This window comes from Gobio gobio (genome assembly GCF_949357685.1).
Source record: "Gobio gobio genome assembly, chromosome: 19".
Lineage (NCBI taxonomy): Eukaryota > Metazoa > Chordata > Actinopteri > Cypriniformes > Gobionidae > Gobio > Gobio gobio.
In genome coordinates, this window is record NC_137112.1 from 22,826,411 (window position 1) to 22,842,663 (window position 16,253).

Below are 16,253 nucleotides of genomic sequence, written 5' to 3' on the forward strand. Positions count from 1 at the left end.
GCCCCATTTAAGCCTTTGCAGTCAGCAGAGCTAAAGATTCTGTCTATGAAGACTTTGCTGTTGGCTGCATTGGACCTGCAAACATTTTCGGTCGACGAATCGTGCCTAGAGTTCGGGCTGGGTGATACCCACGTGGTGTTGAGACCCCGGCCTGGCTACGTGCCCAAGGTTCCTACCACTCCCTTCAGGGACCAGGTGGTGAACCTGCAAGCGCTGCCCCCGGATAGAAGATTTACGAGGATAGAACTCAAAGCTTCAGAACCTCAGAACAGCTCTTTGTCTGTCACGGGAAGCCCGTGTCTTTCCCTTGGGAGAGCCTTCCCGTCAGTGGGACTGAGCCCCCTCCTCCGTTGCGGGTTACGGCTCAGCATTGTACTCCACATAACTCCTTCGGAGTACGATGTGGGCTCCGCAGCGTTCCCTTCTCTAGGGCACGCTTTCCCAGTGTTATCCAATAATCACTGAGTGGGTCATGCAGAACAGCAGTGATGGACTTCCCAGTGTGAGCCCCGTCTCATCAGATAAGAGAGCTCAGGCGGGTACTGGATGGGGGCAGAGGCTATGGCGCTTTGGTAGGGATTCCTATTCGTCGGTACTCCGACGTGGCGTAGAGAGTGACCGACTGAATGGGAACGTCTCGGTTACGTATGTAATCCTCGTTCCCTCGTTCCCATCGCCATGTCCTCTGTACCCTGCTGGGGTGCGTGTCTACCTACTTGGCTCCTCAGCAAAAGGCTGATTTGATGACATCACCTGTGTCTCATTTATACCTGCACGGCGTGGCATGAGCACCTGGTGCAATCATTGCATGTCAATGTGCATTGGCTCGTTTAGTTACACTCAAAGTAGATTGGCTCTCGCGAGCGAGATTCCTATACATCGGTACTCCGATGTGGCATCTCCGTTCCCTCCTTCAGGGAACGAGGGTTACATACGTAACCGAGACATTCTCAATTCTCGACCTTGCTAAAAAACGTCCTTCCTAAACCTTAGTAAAAATATCAATGTCTATTCAAAATAAGTTTTTTCCATCTAAACAAGTGTATGTATAAATGCTTTAGAGCATTCAAATTCATTCCCCCTCTTGCAGCACACCTGTGTTTTATTTCTTACTATTTTGCAGTGCCAAGTCCTCCTTGACAGTAAGCAGGTCTATGTGTGATACATGCAGATGCTGTAAATTACAGTCTAGCTTAATGAGTATATTTTCTGGACAAGTCTGACATGAGGAAAAGTGATTTAAGTAGTGTTACCCGTAGCTGCCATTTCTACCAGGGATGAGAGGTTAAATAAACCAAGACCTCTGTGTTTAACTGCAGGGTATCCTGGTGTTTGTGGCTTGTGTGTGGGAACCCCTGCAGGTCTCTTAACGTCTGAACCTGCCTGCCTTGATTAGTTGACGGTCAACATTTTTTGATTGTTATCTGCCCAGTGTGAGATGAATAGATTCCTACAGAGAGTGCCCTAGAGGGGCAACACTATCTCTCCACCGTTTCTGGTATCATGAATGATCGGCCCCATAAAACAAGCTGTCTTAGTCATCAGTGGAGGTCCAGAGTGAAGAGAACCAATTTCCTCAAAATAAATTAAGCAACGCTAAGCATTTCAGCCATCACTGGAGTTAATACAGGTGTTCACAGAATTCCCAAGTTTGACCTGCTCAGTTAAATCAAACTGGACACGAGGGTTGGGATGTGAGATTCCTGTTACCAATTTGCAAGTATCACCATAAATAACATAAATAGAAAGAGAGCAGACACGGCGGGCAGACGCTGGGACACACTCACTCGTAGGCTTGACGTACACCTTCAATTTCAAACACGGCTTCCCACCGAGGTTGGGGTGTGGTGAGGCTGTGGAGAGACAGAGAAAGTGAAAGCTACTGTTAATATTCCTCACAGACTGATAAATCTATGTGAATTGACATGATTTACTTAGAAATGGCTTAAAAGTACATTAAAAAAATTATTTTACTGTTGACCTAAATCACAAAGTGGCCAACTAACCCAAACCACCAAGTTCAACCAATAGAGCATAACACTGTCCACTTTTTCATTGCGGAAGTACTTTTCCTGATTCATTTTCTCAATAGGGATTAAAAAAAAAAAAAATCAATAAAGAGATTTGAAATGAATCATTGTTATAAAAACAACAAATGTGTAAGTGATTACTTAACTTGTTTTAAGAATTTAAAATACTGCTTAAAATACTATTTAAAAACTACCCATCTCACCCTGCAAATTACATAATTAAATAACAGGCGATGGTGGAGTGTAAAACGTATGACTTCCAGTCCTTTAATATAACTTTTTAAGTGATGGGGTAAGATGACACACACCTTCATTTTTTCTTTTGACCATAGATGGCACAAAGTCTATCATACTTTTTTTTTTTCATTATATTTGAATATAGACAATTGCAGTGATGGGGAGTAGTTAACTACAAGTAACGACGCTACTAACTTAACTACATTTTTCAGAAGCTTGTTAGTAGCTCAGTTGCTTTTAAAACAATGTAGCTTTTCCAGTAGCTAACTTTTTCCAGCAAGTAGCGGTGTAGAGCGACCAAAAGCTACATTCCGTTTTGTGTTTTGACGAGCCTGCAATGCATTGAAGCAGCACAGTGTTTTCTTCTTATACCGCCATCTATTGTTTCATTTACGCATCTTGCAGCTTTACGGTTCACAGAGAAGAGATCATCTGATGATTATGTAAAGAACATGCAGGAGTGGGTTGATAACTTTACACAAATCGACTAGTAAAGGTTACACTTGATTTATAGCCTACCAACAAAAGATTAAAACCATGTCTGCATCGAAGACTTCAAGCACATACAGGTGAATAATAGACTTTTTAAATTGATTATCTTGCTATCTATATCTATATCTATATCTCCGCCATAGTTTAATCTGTCCCACCAGTTTTATAAAGAACCTGAAAGATCACGAATGTGGTGTTTGCGTCAATGCACTGGTAAAGCATCTGTCAATTGAACAGAAAACAATATTGCGATATAGTTTAGTGTACTTATCCCACGGCAAAGGATCTGATCGCGCGGGTTACAGAATGAATTCCACAATGTTCACGCAAGCAGTGCATGCTTCGCGTCTCGGAGCGGGTCTGCGTGCACGCACACACACACCATATGATGCATCACTGAACTTGTTGTGAGTTTACCAGCATTTTTGTCTACTCCTGTGTTGCTTATATTTTGTTCTTGCATTGATGTGACATGACATTTGTAGCGATTTTGCACTTTGACAGTCAGTTCGAGATATAGACTGAGTATTGTATATTTGGATAGTTTACAAAATAAAACTTTACTCTTATCATTATTGTATTGCATTGTGTTGTTTTAAACCCCAAACATTTAACTTAAAACATTCTTCATTAACGATTATTCAGTTATTTGTAAAAAAAAAAAAAAAAAAAAAAAAAATTGAAGTAGTTTCGATGTAACTAGCTACATTTTGGTAGTAACTTGTAGTGTATCTAACTACTTTTTCAGAAGAGTAGCTTGACTGTAGTTTAACTACTTTAATTTATAAGTAGCTTGTAGCTTGTCAAACTACAGTTTCAGAGTAGCTTCCCCAACGCTGGACAATTGCGAGATCAGTCAAAACTATTTGGTGGTTTATTGATCTAATGAACTGAACAGTGCAAATACTTTAGACCCCTGATGTTCTTGCATTCTACCATGCATAACTGTTTATTTCAGCATATTTACTGCTGGCTATGGCCCATTTCAAGGGTGGCCAAAATTACAACTTAAATTCAATTCATTTTAAATTCATTCAGAGCTAAATATATCTACAGATTTACAATTATAGCCTCATATTATGAGAAGGCTACTTTCTACAACCTTTAGATACTGTGTTTACAGTGAGATCTGGTGAAGATGTTTCTCTAATATTTCATTAAAAAAAAAAGTACAGAAAAATTATTGAAAACAACAGTGAGGAATCCATGGGATTATTATTATTTTTTTAACTATATGAATTAGATTTCAGACATGGCTTTTCATTAGAAACCTGTAGGCCAACTGAATATAATGAAATATCTTCAAATAAAATGAGGGCATTTATATAATGTAAATATTAAAGGGGCTATATGCGTTTTTCTGAAATTTAAACTCGCGACTGACACCTGTGGCCAAAAAACAGAACTGCTCTCATTTTCTGCTCGCTCTCGCAGCGGTGGTGACGTCACATCCGCAGACAGCGCGGGAAAAGACGACCCGCCAGAAAATAGGAAAAATAGGACACAGGCTTATAGGTGCACCCACTGTGAGCGGACAAGGTGTCAGTATGCTCATCAGGAGATGTTTGAGTCATAAATGGTAAAATAAAAAGGCTATTGTTACGTTTATTTTGGGGAAAAAGTTGCATATAGCCCCTTTAAGTAAATATTAATTTGTGTGTATATAAGTCATACAATATACATTTACTTTTTTTTTTAGATTAAACTCTTTTACTGGGATTGTCTGTCATTGGTCATTGCAACTAAATTGTCACACAATTTTCACCCAAAAAATTAAGCAGCACTTTTTTCAACTGTCACAGTGTGTTTTGGTGTTGTTTCATGTTTATGTTTCATGTTCTTAGTTTGCCATGTTCACTGTCTTGTTTCATAGGGTGCGTCTCAATCAGCTCCCTAGTTCAGTAGTCAAGGCACTGATCAGGGAATCAGCCCATTGACCTTTGTCCTTATCAGTGCCCTGACTACTGAACTAGGGAGCTGATTGAGACGCACGCTTAGGCCCTGTCCCAAATGGCACACTTCATGTGCACTTTCGGTCTTGTGGACTTACAATGGCCGCTGCGTGCGCGTGTCCGTTAGGGTCCGCAGGGTGTCCCATTTGTCATTTTAGGTCTCAGAAGGGTGCTCGCGAGCGCCCTCTTTGAGGTCAATATGCGCCCTCGATGCGCACTTCTGCTGAGCCCATACTGGTGCGGGTTACGCAGCGGACTTCTTCCCGGCAATCAAAGTGGCATTACGTCATGAAAGTGCGACTCAGAGGAAGATCGCGAGGGTTTAGGGTGCCATTGTCCATTGTCAAGTCAAGTCAAGTCAAGTCAAGTCTTTGTTTTATGTTTTGGATTTTGGAATAAAAACTGCACTTGGGTTCTGCAATTCGCCTCCGGTCGACTTATGTTACATCAACACAGAAGAGGTTCAACACTTAAAACGATTCAACTGTTTTCAACGTTGATAAGAAATGATCCTTGAGCACCAAATCGGCATTAGAATTATTTTTGAAGGATCATGTGATACAGGAGTAATGGCTACTGAAAATTCAGTTTGCTATCAAACTAATAAATTAGATTTGAAAATGTATTAAAACAGAAAAGTTATTTTAAATTGTAATAATATTTCACAAAATTATTGTTTTACTTTATTTTGATTAAATAAATGCAGCCTTGGTGAGTAGAAGAGACTTTCAAAAACATTGAAAAGTTGCCTTATAAAATTCATAAAATAATAATATTTCTTTAAATCTTTTTTACTTATTTTCAATTTCCATACAAACTTTTTGGTGTATTAGGACAATCGTCCATAGCCTCAAATAAGAAGATACTGTATAAAATAGCTGATTAGAGAACATGGCAGTGGAAAGAAAGTATGGTTGAAAATTGCTAAAATAACTTTTACTATGCATACAAATGCAAATCTGAATATTTAAAACATTTAAAATATATTTTAACCTTTAAATAGACATATTAAATAGTAAATAAAATGTGCATGAATTTTAGTTGATATTATTCTTGACAAAGCTCTGATTTCTGACCTTACTGTGCATTTCAGTCATTGAGTTCACACCCATTCACGTCACACACTTATTGTACAGTGATTTTAGAGGTTTATGAATAATATCATGCTATCTCTTGGCTCACCTAATATATATCATCCCCAGTGTTGGGGGTAACGAGTTACAAAATAACGGATTACAGTAACGATATTACTTTTTTGGGTAACGAAGTAAAGTAACGCATTACACTAAAAATATTGGTAACTACACTACTTTACTAGACTATAGGAACGCGCTTTCCTGCGTTACTCAAGCCATGTTTGCCTGTGTGTAAAGATCCGATATGTTTAAGTGCTGCGTGCACCGTTGCCATAGAGCAGTGTTTCCCAACCGAGGTGCCGTCTGACAAGAGCAGGAGTGCCGTGTAAAAGTCCTTCAAATTCTCTCTTTGTAAACTTTGTTCAATGCATATAGTGCTGCAGTATGTTCGAATACCAGTCATTTTCGCCGTCATCACAAATGAGAAGTTGCGCACGCTGTGAGAATATTTTGTCTATGTGCACTCATCCGAAAGCGCGCACACGTCTCACAGTGCGCAAATATTGAGTTATCTTTCAAGTTTTGCTCTCGAACGGACAAACTCACACAAAAACTATGTCAACATGCCCATCTTGATGAGTATCCTAGCAGACATAAGCTGTGTCCCAAAGTGAAGGGCGCGCACTTCGAAGGCCGCATTTGAAGTGCGATTGCGTCATTGCGGCACTACGAAGGGTGTCCCAATGTGAAGGCTGCACCCTCTGAAGGCCACATTTGAAGTGCGATTGCGTCACAGCGGCACTACGAAGAGTGTCCCAATGTGAAAGCTGCACTTCCGAAGGCCACATTTGAAGTGCGATTGCGTCACAGCAGCGCGACGAAGGCTGCCGCAAGTCGAAAGCGACTCAAAATGCGCCCTCCGTTTCTCAGGCAAAGGAAGGGTACAGCAGATGGAACCTTACCACAACTTCGCAGCCTACCCTATCCCAGAATTCATAGCACACTGGTGATTACAGGATTTGACTGGTCCGCATTCCCGCGGCGGGTTTAAATTTCCCAGTGAAAGACGGTAGCGGTCGGTAACTCAAGTGTAGCCTGGCGCAACCGCTTGAACTTGAAGTAAACAAAACGTTTAGTGCATTTGTGGTAGAGCAACCTGGCAAGATAATTTCCCAATTTTAACTAGCTTAAGTGTTATTTATTTCTCAACCATTCTCTCAAGAAGAGGAATCAGTCCATTCTCTCCTTTTTTGCTCTTTTTTTCTTTTATCTCTTATTTCTGCACTTTCTTTAAATTAGATCTGCGTGGGGCTGTTTTTTCGTCCCGCACCCTCCTGCTCGCGCTTCAAATTCACTCCGTGCTCACGCGCTATAAATTATTTTATTCCCGACCGATCCAGCTAAATTTAGATTTTGTTTCCAGAATCTCTGTTTTAAATGTCCTCTACAGAAAGAGAGAGAGACTGGGGATAACAGAAGTAAGGCTATGTTGGCCAAGCAATTTATTTATTTTTTCTTATAGGCCTAAGCATACTGTCAACACCTAAAATATGTCACAGACAAAAATAGGCTAAATCAAATACGACATCTGTCACTCAAAACTATAAGTCAAAATGCAAATAAACGAAAACTGCTGACATTACTGCAAAATAAAGTATTTAATATGAATAAATGAATGAATGTCGCTCACTGACGACGTCCATTATACTTCCAAAGGCTGAATTTAAAGTCGTGGCCGGGATGCACAGAACAATTTCTCTATATTATTATTATTTTATTTTATGCAAGTTATTTGTAAATGAAACCAAGTAATTGCTGTCTATTGTTAATTTTCGTTAACTTGAAATGTGTAGGCTAAATAAAAGAGAGGTTGTTTTGTACATTCTGTTTATTTTTGTAATGCAAGTTATAATTTGTAGAAATTCATATGTTCATTATATTTTCTTGTCATGTAAATTAAAATGGAAATGAAAATAAATTGGTCTATACATTACTTAAAGTACTTTTTACCTATTTTTATCTAATCGTTTTTTTAACTTTTCAGAGGCCTACAATAAACATCAGAAACAACAGAAATTTAAATTAACAGCTGAAACAGAAGAACACATTTCTACACTTTCATTGAGCTGAGCGGGCGACGCTGCAGGAGCTGGACTGGGATGGTAATGCACAATAGAAACCCTGGTAAGGCCTGTGCCAGCGGGACATCGTCCTCTTCTGGGATGAGCGCATATTTCCACTGTCCGCAGGTTTGCGGGGCTGAATCGGTCGACGGCTGGCATGTCATAAAAAGTATAGCTACATTGCATCTGAGATGATGTGAGTTGAATAAAAATAAAATAAGTTGGCTACTTAAATAAAGACTTGGACGTTAATATATAAATGTTTAAAATATATTGTAACAGTTACATTTAACATAATAAATAAACAATAGTTGCAACTTAACGATTAAATATTTAACCATACACAGATTTACGTGCTTATGGTCCGGTCTCCCATCATCGCAGGCTTTAAAGCATGTCAAAATCCAATAAAACTTATAAAAAGCAAAAAATAAATAAATAAATTCTGCTCCATTTCTCTATTTAAAATCTCCTCACAAACGTCCGCTGTCAGTTGTCACACACCTGCTACAGCCCATTCAACGACGCTCGGTTCAGTGTTGCCAAGTCTGGAATTGGGAGGCATTTACTGTTGATGTGGTTTGTTTTGTTTGTAGCCTATAGTCCACAGGTGTAAGTTGTCTTTACTTTAGCAATATTTATACTGGGCGCCCCCCGCGTTTTGGCATATGCTGGCCCATTTTGGCCGTGATTCCGCTACTTTTGATTAGCAATTGGAGGGGTTTTGTTGTGCAGACCTGGCAACCCTGTCCCTCGGTTCGCCCTTCATGCACTTCATGCACTTCATGCACTTCTAAGGCGTGGCCTGGTCTGGCCTTCGAAGTGCACGGCCTTCGAAGTGCGCACCCTTCACTTTGGGACACAGCTTCAGTCTGTATATGCCTTAAAACGACGCATATCCGAGCATTAGGTCCACGATTAGGTCTTAAAGGGGCAGTATTATTAGGTCTAAAAGGGGCAGTTTTATTAGGTCTTAAAGGGGAAGTAGCCTTTACTGCTGTCTGTTTAATGTCAAACAACAAAAGTAAAGGACATCACTCACTGCTCTTGATTGAATAGATTTTGTAAATTTAATAGGATTAATGTTTAATTTATACAGTCAAATATGCAATGTTATTTTACATTTGATTTCTGTACCTGAAAACTAATGTTAGACGTACCTGACAGTGATGCGCGGGTCAATGTATAAACAACCCGCACCCGACCGACGTTTTCAACTAACCCGCCCGCAACTCGGACCGCAAAAAAAAAGAAGAAAATATTGTACCCGACCCGCTTCCTGACCCGCATTTTTTTAAAGTAATAAATGCTCACCGTAGCTCATTGGGCCATTGAGAAAATGTTTCAGGCCCTGACGTGGTGCGCTCAGAGGTGCAGCGGCGAGAGCAGGCAGTTCTTGAGGCGGCCCATCATTTTCCATTTCAGCTGTCTAGATGCATACTATTGATGAACACGATGTTTATGTTTCGACCCGGCTTGAAGGTCATCAGCAGGTCAACTGCGAGAAAGCCCTTAAGAGCTAGTTTTCACTTTCTTATGCCAGCTGAGTGATGTAGTTGCTTTTGAATAGAAGCTTCAACTAAATTACATGTTTATTACATAGACTATATCATACAGCATTCAGAAAAAGAACAGTTTGCGCTCCTAATGGATTGATTTATTCATTTATTTTGTTTCATTTTCTTAACAATTAAGATGCTGCATGTGTTTATCCAGTCTAATCGATGTGTGCGTCTCTCCCCTGACAACAAAAATCCCGCCCCCTCTCAGAAAATACATAAAACTGACTTTTCTGAGCTATATGCGTTTAAAAGTAGCCTATTAAAATGGCACAATGGCATTGCTCAGTTCAACGTGTTGGGAAAGCGGGCATTTTGTCCCGCGTCAGTATTTATTAAAAAGTTAATAACGCTCAACATTCAAAAGGAAAATAAGGATGACCCGACCGACCGCGACCCGAATATCATTAAAAATTATTTTGGATGACTCGTTACCGCGGGTAACCGCGGGTGACCGCAGGCACCCGCTCATTTTGGATCAACCCGCGCATCACTGGTACCTGAAAAACCTGAAAAGCATTGTTTATTTTATTAGTATCTTTGCTCAATAGTATTTATTTGTGCTGCTGCTTGTATTTAAATTATTTGTTCTTATTATTTTCTTTATCTTTATTTGACAGTAGTCATTTTTGTTTGTTTGACATAGACATAGACCATGTGGTCCTCTGACAATAAAAACATGTGAGATTCAGTCTTGTTGGTAAGGCCATGTCCACTGACACCATGGCAACCAGGAGCTGTTGTACTCTCTGACCCAGACACAACATTTGCCTGGAGAGCAATGAACACATTTCCATTACTCTGCCATGTGAGTCTCTCCTTCTCTTACCCTCACACACACTATACATGGCTAAGAAAAAGCACTTAGAGTCTGTTCTCTATTGAAAGTCTAACTTCATTCTGGCACTAATTTCCCTTCATCTCCTTGAAAAGCACACAAATGGATTTTTGGCTAATTTTTTAAGATTGCAAATGGAAAACAAATCACAATTTTGCCATGACACAGTTTTCAGCTTGCTCTTCAGATACATAAAAATTATTTTAGCAATTACCACAAATCACTCAGTGGCTCAGCTAATGGAGAGCTGATGTGTTCTGCACAAAAAGCTTCTTTTTGGTGAATTCTGCTCTAACAGGTGTTCTTAAGTGTGTGGACATAAAATTGGCACATGGTGTCCTCATGCCGTCAAAAAAATACAATATCAAAATCTGAGGTTACATTTTACTTTAGTGAACAACATGCATCATTCTGTTATTAAGACAATTCTTCTATACAGCATTTTTAATATACTTTAAAGACTGTAAAAAGTACCACAACGATGCACTTTCATGTTTTCATTTTTTCCCCGTACAATGTTAGTACTAAGGTATTCTTTTAAATATCTTGAATTTCCATGTAAATACAATGGAAAATTAATATGGTGATTACATCATCATCTGAAACTTAACTATTAATTAAAAAGATGTTCCAAACAATCCTACCCCATCTTTTATTGGTCAGGAAAACAAGAACTCCTGCCCCAGGTAGTCCTGCCCCAAACTCACACCATTGCATGAGCCACTGTTACTATGTCAGGCTGGTTGGAAATGTTTTGAAAGTGCCTCAGAGACACAGTGTTTTCAGTAAACAAATAGTGTAATTATGGCTACTCTGCATTTTAATATTTTAATGTAAAAAAATGTCACATTTCACCATTTAATGTATTTGGGTGAAAGGAAATTTTGAGCCTAAATAAACACACAATTAACGGATGCTGTGATTATGGACACATGAAGAAAGGTAATAACAAAAGAGATTTTTGAAAGTGTGTTTGTATGAACAGAGGGCTATCGGTAGGTATAGTATGGCATAGTGTGTGTGTGTGTGTGTGTGTGTGTGTGTGTGCGTGCGTGCGTGCGTGCGTGCGTGCGTGCGTGCGTGCGTGCGTGCGTGCGTGCGTGCGTGCGTGCGTGCGTGTGTGTGTGTGTGTGTGTGTGTGTGTGTGTGTGTGTGCGTGCGTGTGTGCGTGCATGCGTGTACTCTGGGAGTCTCTGAAATTCCCATTTGCCGTATTCAAGCACACAGGCCTGTGAGAATGTCACAGTTGCCATTCACTCAGTCACCCTCTCTGGTGGGTCGAGGCGGGGTTGACCCAAAGGTGATGGACATCCTCTATTGTTGTGGGATACCAAACTAAGCCTTGGTAGGCTTAGCTTGGTACCCCCCCACACACACACACACCCTTACCCCTGTGGCAGACCCCTTTGCCTCATAACCCCAGGGGCCATGACAGCAACAATATTGATAGTAGCCAAACACTACTCTGGAGGTTGAGACGGCCTCATCTGATGAATAGCCAGACTAAGTACTTCTCAGCCCAGGCCGCTGTCTTGAACAAAAGGTGCATAATAGCGGGTCTCGCACCAAGCGACAGGGCGGACTGCATTAAAAACAGCTCAGGACAGACATAAGAAACACCCAGCCTCGAGCGCAAACTTTGAACCCTGGGTTCTTTCTTTCCATTCTTTTTTTCTTTGATTGACCCTCTTCTATCTCCGTTTTCCCCTCGCAACTGGGGTGAAAATGTCCCATGGTTGGAAGGAAGGTCTGGGACGCCCTGCTGGTTTGGTAACAATCCTGTGACGCCCACCACGTCAGATTCCTGGACAGCCTTGATATTTGAAGCGATTCTCATTTGAGACACTCTGTGCCGGCGTTGGGTCGGACTAGTAGACCGTGAGACTATATCGGCACATTTATGAATCACGCTAACTTTGAAGGAATCGTTCACTCAAAAGTGAAAATACTGTCATTATTTACTCACCTTCATGTTTTTCCAAACCTTTTTATTTTTCTACAGTGGATTTTTTTCCCCAAAGTATCAACTATCAATCTCCAAAAATAAATAGAAAGCACCATTTAAGTACCATAAATGTAGCACATATTACCTGTGCACTATGTTCCACGTCCTATAAAGTCATACCATAGCTTTGTGTGAGGAAAATGCCTACCTAAATTTGTGTCCTCATTTATTTCTGCCACTGCTATCAAATCTCATTTTCACTTCATGATCAAACAATCATTGATGTGTTAGGGTACAAGACATGTAAGAACCAATGGCATTTAAACCTGTTTTAATGTGATGTCTTGATGTGCCATATTTGAATGTGAATGAGATTTATACTTAATGTTGCTTTTTGTTGTCCCTTTTGGAGCTTGACATCATCCTCCGTTCACCATCATTGTATGCAAAAGAGCAGAATGAATATTCTTAAATTGTTTTGTTTTTGTCTGTTTTCTAATGAAGGAAGTGAAAAAGGTCTGGACCTCATGACAATCAATAACTATTTTACATAGGGCTGGACGATTAAGCGAAAACTAATCGAAACCGAAATTTAGAACCTCTAACTGACGTAATTTTCCCATGTCGGTTATTTCGGTTTTCACGTGGCTCCGCCCCGTCAGTCACATCAAGTGCAGTTTGCAGGCACACGGAAAGATGCAGGAGCAATTATCTTTGTTTATAGATGCTCAGAAATACTATGGTAATTGGATGTTTTACACAGTTTATACAGGTCAGTTAATCGTTGTTCTTATATGCGCTGATACACGCACACAGACGGCGCAACCCCCGAAGCCAGATCACCCAGATCAGCCAGAACTTCACTTGCATCCTCACGAAGTTTGTCAATTAAATGAGTTTAAAGGCTTGCCAGTTTGAACATTAAAGCTACACTATGTAACTTTTCTGTCCACTAGAGGTCGCCTGTTCAAAACAAAGGCGTAGTATGATGACGCCATGTTTGAGCGCAGAATCTTGGGACATGTGGTCTTCACCTCACAGCCGGTGGAAAAGAGTCAGGATAGGACTCGGGCAGAAATCATGTTCATGGATGCGATTATTAACATTACTGTAGTATGAAGCAGAGCAGGACTGAGTGTTGTGGAGCTGAGCAAGGCCGCAGGAGGCATTGAAGAGCGGGACTGTTATTATGGCATAGTCGCCAGCGGGACTTTTATTATGACACAGAATTTCTTCTAAATAAAACCGGAAACCGAGGGTAACACAGATATGACGCAATCGACAGGCGACTCCCTAAAACGCATAGCTCATAGGTCCCGGTTCCTTGGTTAAAATAGCAATTTCTCACGATTTACAAATAGTTGGAAACATTTGGGATATTCTAAGTACTCAACTGAACAAAATATATAACACTGGCCAAGTGGTTTTTGGATATTTTACAGCAAAAATCTTACATAGTTCACATTTAAAGCGATTGTGCACTATTCAAGAACAACGTTATGGAAAACTTCTCCTTTCAGTGCTCATGAGCTTTTTTCTGTGAGACAGAGAGCCGAGCTGAGCCATGTCATGTCTCTGAAAACGCACGCACCCTGAAGCCAGATAACTTTCACTTGCGTCCTCACAAAGCTTTGTCATTTGTATGTGTTTTAAGGCTGCCAGTTTGAATATTGAAGCGATTTTAGACCATCAGATGTGTGTTATGTTGAACTAATGCCTGATATACTGTGACACACGAACACTCACAGACAGTAGCTTGCACATCGCGTGAAGATTGCGCGCAGAGAGGAGCGCAGAAACTCATTGTCAATGCTGTCCTGTGATGTATCACTAAAGTAGCTTAGAAACTCAACCGTTATAGCATAGATTTTAAGACCTTTAAATTAAGTACAAACCACAGCTTCGTAATTAATAGAGATGGTATGAAATTCACACACACACAATCATTCTCTCATTAATGCATTCAAATAAATGTAATGTAGGCCTATGTGCTAATTTATCTGTATCTGATGTACAACAAACAGAAATCTGCCCCATAAACAATAACTGCTGAAAGTGAACCGTTTCCTTCAGGTATTTTAAAATCACAAAGAAATGCACTTTTTCATTAGAAAAAAAATATCCAATCAATAGTACTTCAATAGTACATATTCAATAGTATATACTTCAAAAATATTTACAGTACAAACCGTATCAGTGAACTATGAGGGCAAAAAAAGGAAAGCAAAAAAAAAAGAGCAAAATAATCGTTCATTAATCGTAATCGAGGTAAAATGTCCAATTATTCGAGATTTTTATTTTTGGTCAAATCATTACAGCCCTAGTTTTACATTTCTGCAAATTGTTGGCAAATTCAGATTTTTAAAATCATGTTTTGGTACATATTCGTGATAATATTTTCTCATGTTATCAAGTTGGGTTTGGAACATTTTCATCTTTAGATGAGCTATATCTTTAACCGTCTGGAGTCTGAGCTCTTTTGGGGCCCTTTAGACGTTTTGACATCCTCTTACATTTGTGTTTTTTTCAGTTACTTATAAACACATTAATGGCAAAAGTTTTTTAAAACATACATTTTAAAATCTTGCTTATTACTTACAAAGCACTAAATGGTTTAGCTCCCCAATACTTGAGCGAGCTCTTAACATATTATACTCCATCACGTCTACTGCAGTCTCAAAATTCTGGCCAGTTGATAATACCGAGAATATCCAAATCAACTGCAGGCGGTCGATCCTTTTCCTATTTAGCTCCGAAACTCTGGAACAGTCTTCCTAACATTGTTCGGGAAGCAGACACACTCTGTCAGTTTAAAACTAGACTAAAAACACATCTCTTTACTGTGGCATACACATAAAACACTTTTTCAATGAAATGATTGTTAGGCTGCATTAACTAGGTCAGCCGGAACCGGGAACACTTCCCATAACACCTGATGTACTCGTTACATCATCAGAAGAATGGCATCTACGCTAATGATAGTCTCTCTGTTTTATCCCGAGGTTTACTGAAGTCAGCTGGATCCGGGCCGTATCCAGTTCAGATGGTGGACCTGCGCCCAGAGAAGACCAACACAGGACCCCAAAGTGTCTGCAGAGACCGTGATTAGACTCCCCCTGCAACTGCCTCATCGACACGGCATCTCAATAAACCCGTCTCCGGCGTGTTGCCTCCGATCATTCGAATATTGCGCTTTAATAATTATTTAATCAACATCATCCTCAATAAACCCGTCTCCAGCATGTTGCCCCCGGTCGCTCGTATATTCCGATCTATTATGACCTCTGAGCTGTAAAACTGCCAGAATAATAACAATAATAATAATAATAATAATAATAATAATAATAATAATAATAATAATAATAATACGCTGTTTGTTAATTGGCCAGAGGAGAACTGGCACCCCGACTGAGCCTGGTTTCTCCCAAGGTTTATTTTTCTCCATTAGGTCACCTAATGGGGTTTTGGTTTCCTTGCCACTGTTGCCTCTGGCTTGGCGTGCTCAGTTGGGGACACTAAATGTTTCAACTAAACATCGAAATAAATCTAATTAATTAACTAAATTAACCATTTAAACTAAATTACTGATCTAATTATTGATCTAAAGCCCACACTGTGTATGATAATTGAAATGAACTGATGACATCAGCATTTTTTCCAGAATGGCTATACAGCTGAATAAAATTATGCTGCATTATTTTCCTGTTTAACACTGTAAAGCTGCTTTGAAACAATCTACATTGTTAAAAGTGCTATATAAATAAAGTTGACTTGACTTGACTTGACTTGACTTGAATAGTGTAATTACACTATATGCCGCACAATCTGGGCAACCATAATATGTGAGCAACATGTATGTACATGCTTGTATTTTTGAGAGAAAAATGTTTATGCACGGTTTTTTAAAAAACAAAAATTAAAATGAAGGTCTCAAAACACACAATAGATATGTGTTCACAAGACTTTTGACTCCATCTTGTATTTCCATAGATTTTTTTCTT

At 39.7% G+C, this 16,253-nt stretch overlaps 1 protein-coding gene across 1 annotated transcript in view; it reads right to left on the minus strand.

Moving 5' to 3' along the window:
* efna2b (ephrin-A2b) overlaps positions 1–16,253 on the minus strand; it is a 261,482-nt gene that overhangs the window by 33,029 nt on the left and 212,200 nt on the right. The window contains exon 3 of the mRNA XM_079845066.1: positions 1,788–1,853. Within this exon, the coding sequence (XP_079701192.1) occupies positions 1,788–1,853 (66 nt within the window). The remainder of the gene's footprint in view (positions 1–1,787; positions 1,854–16,253) is intronic.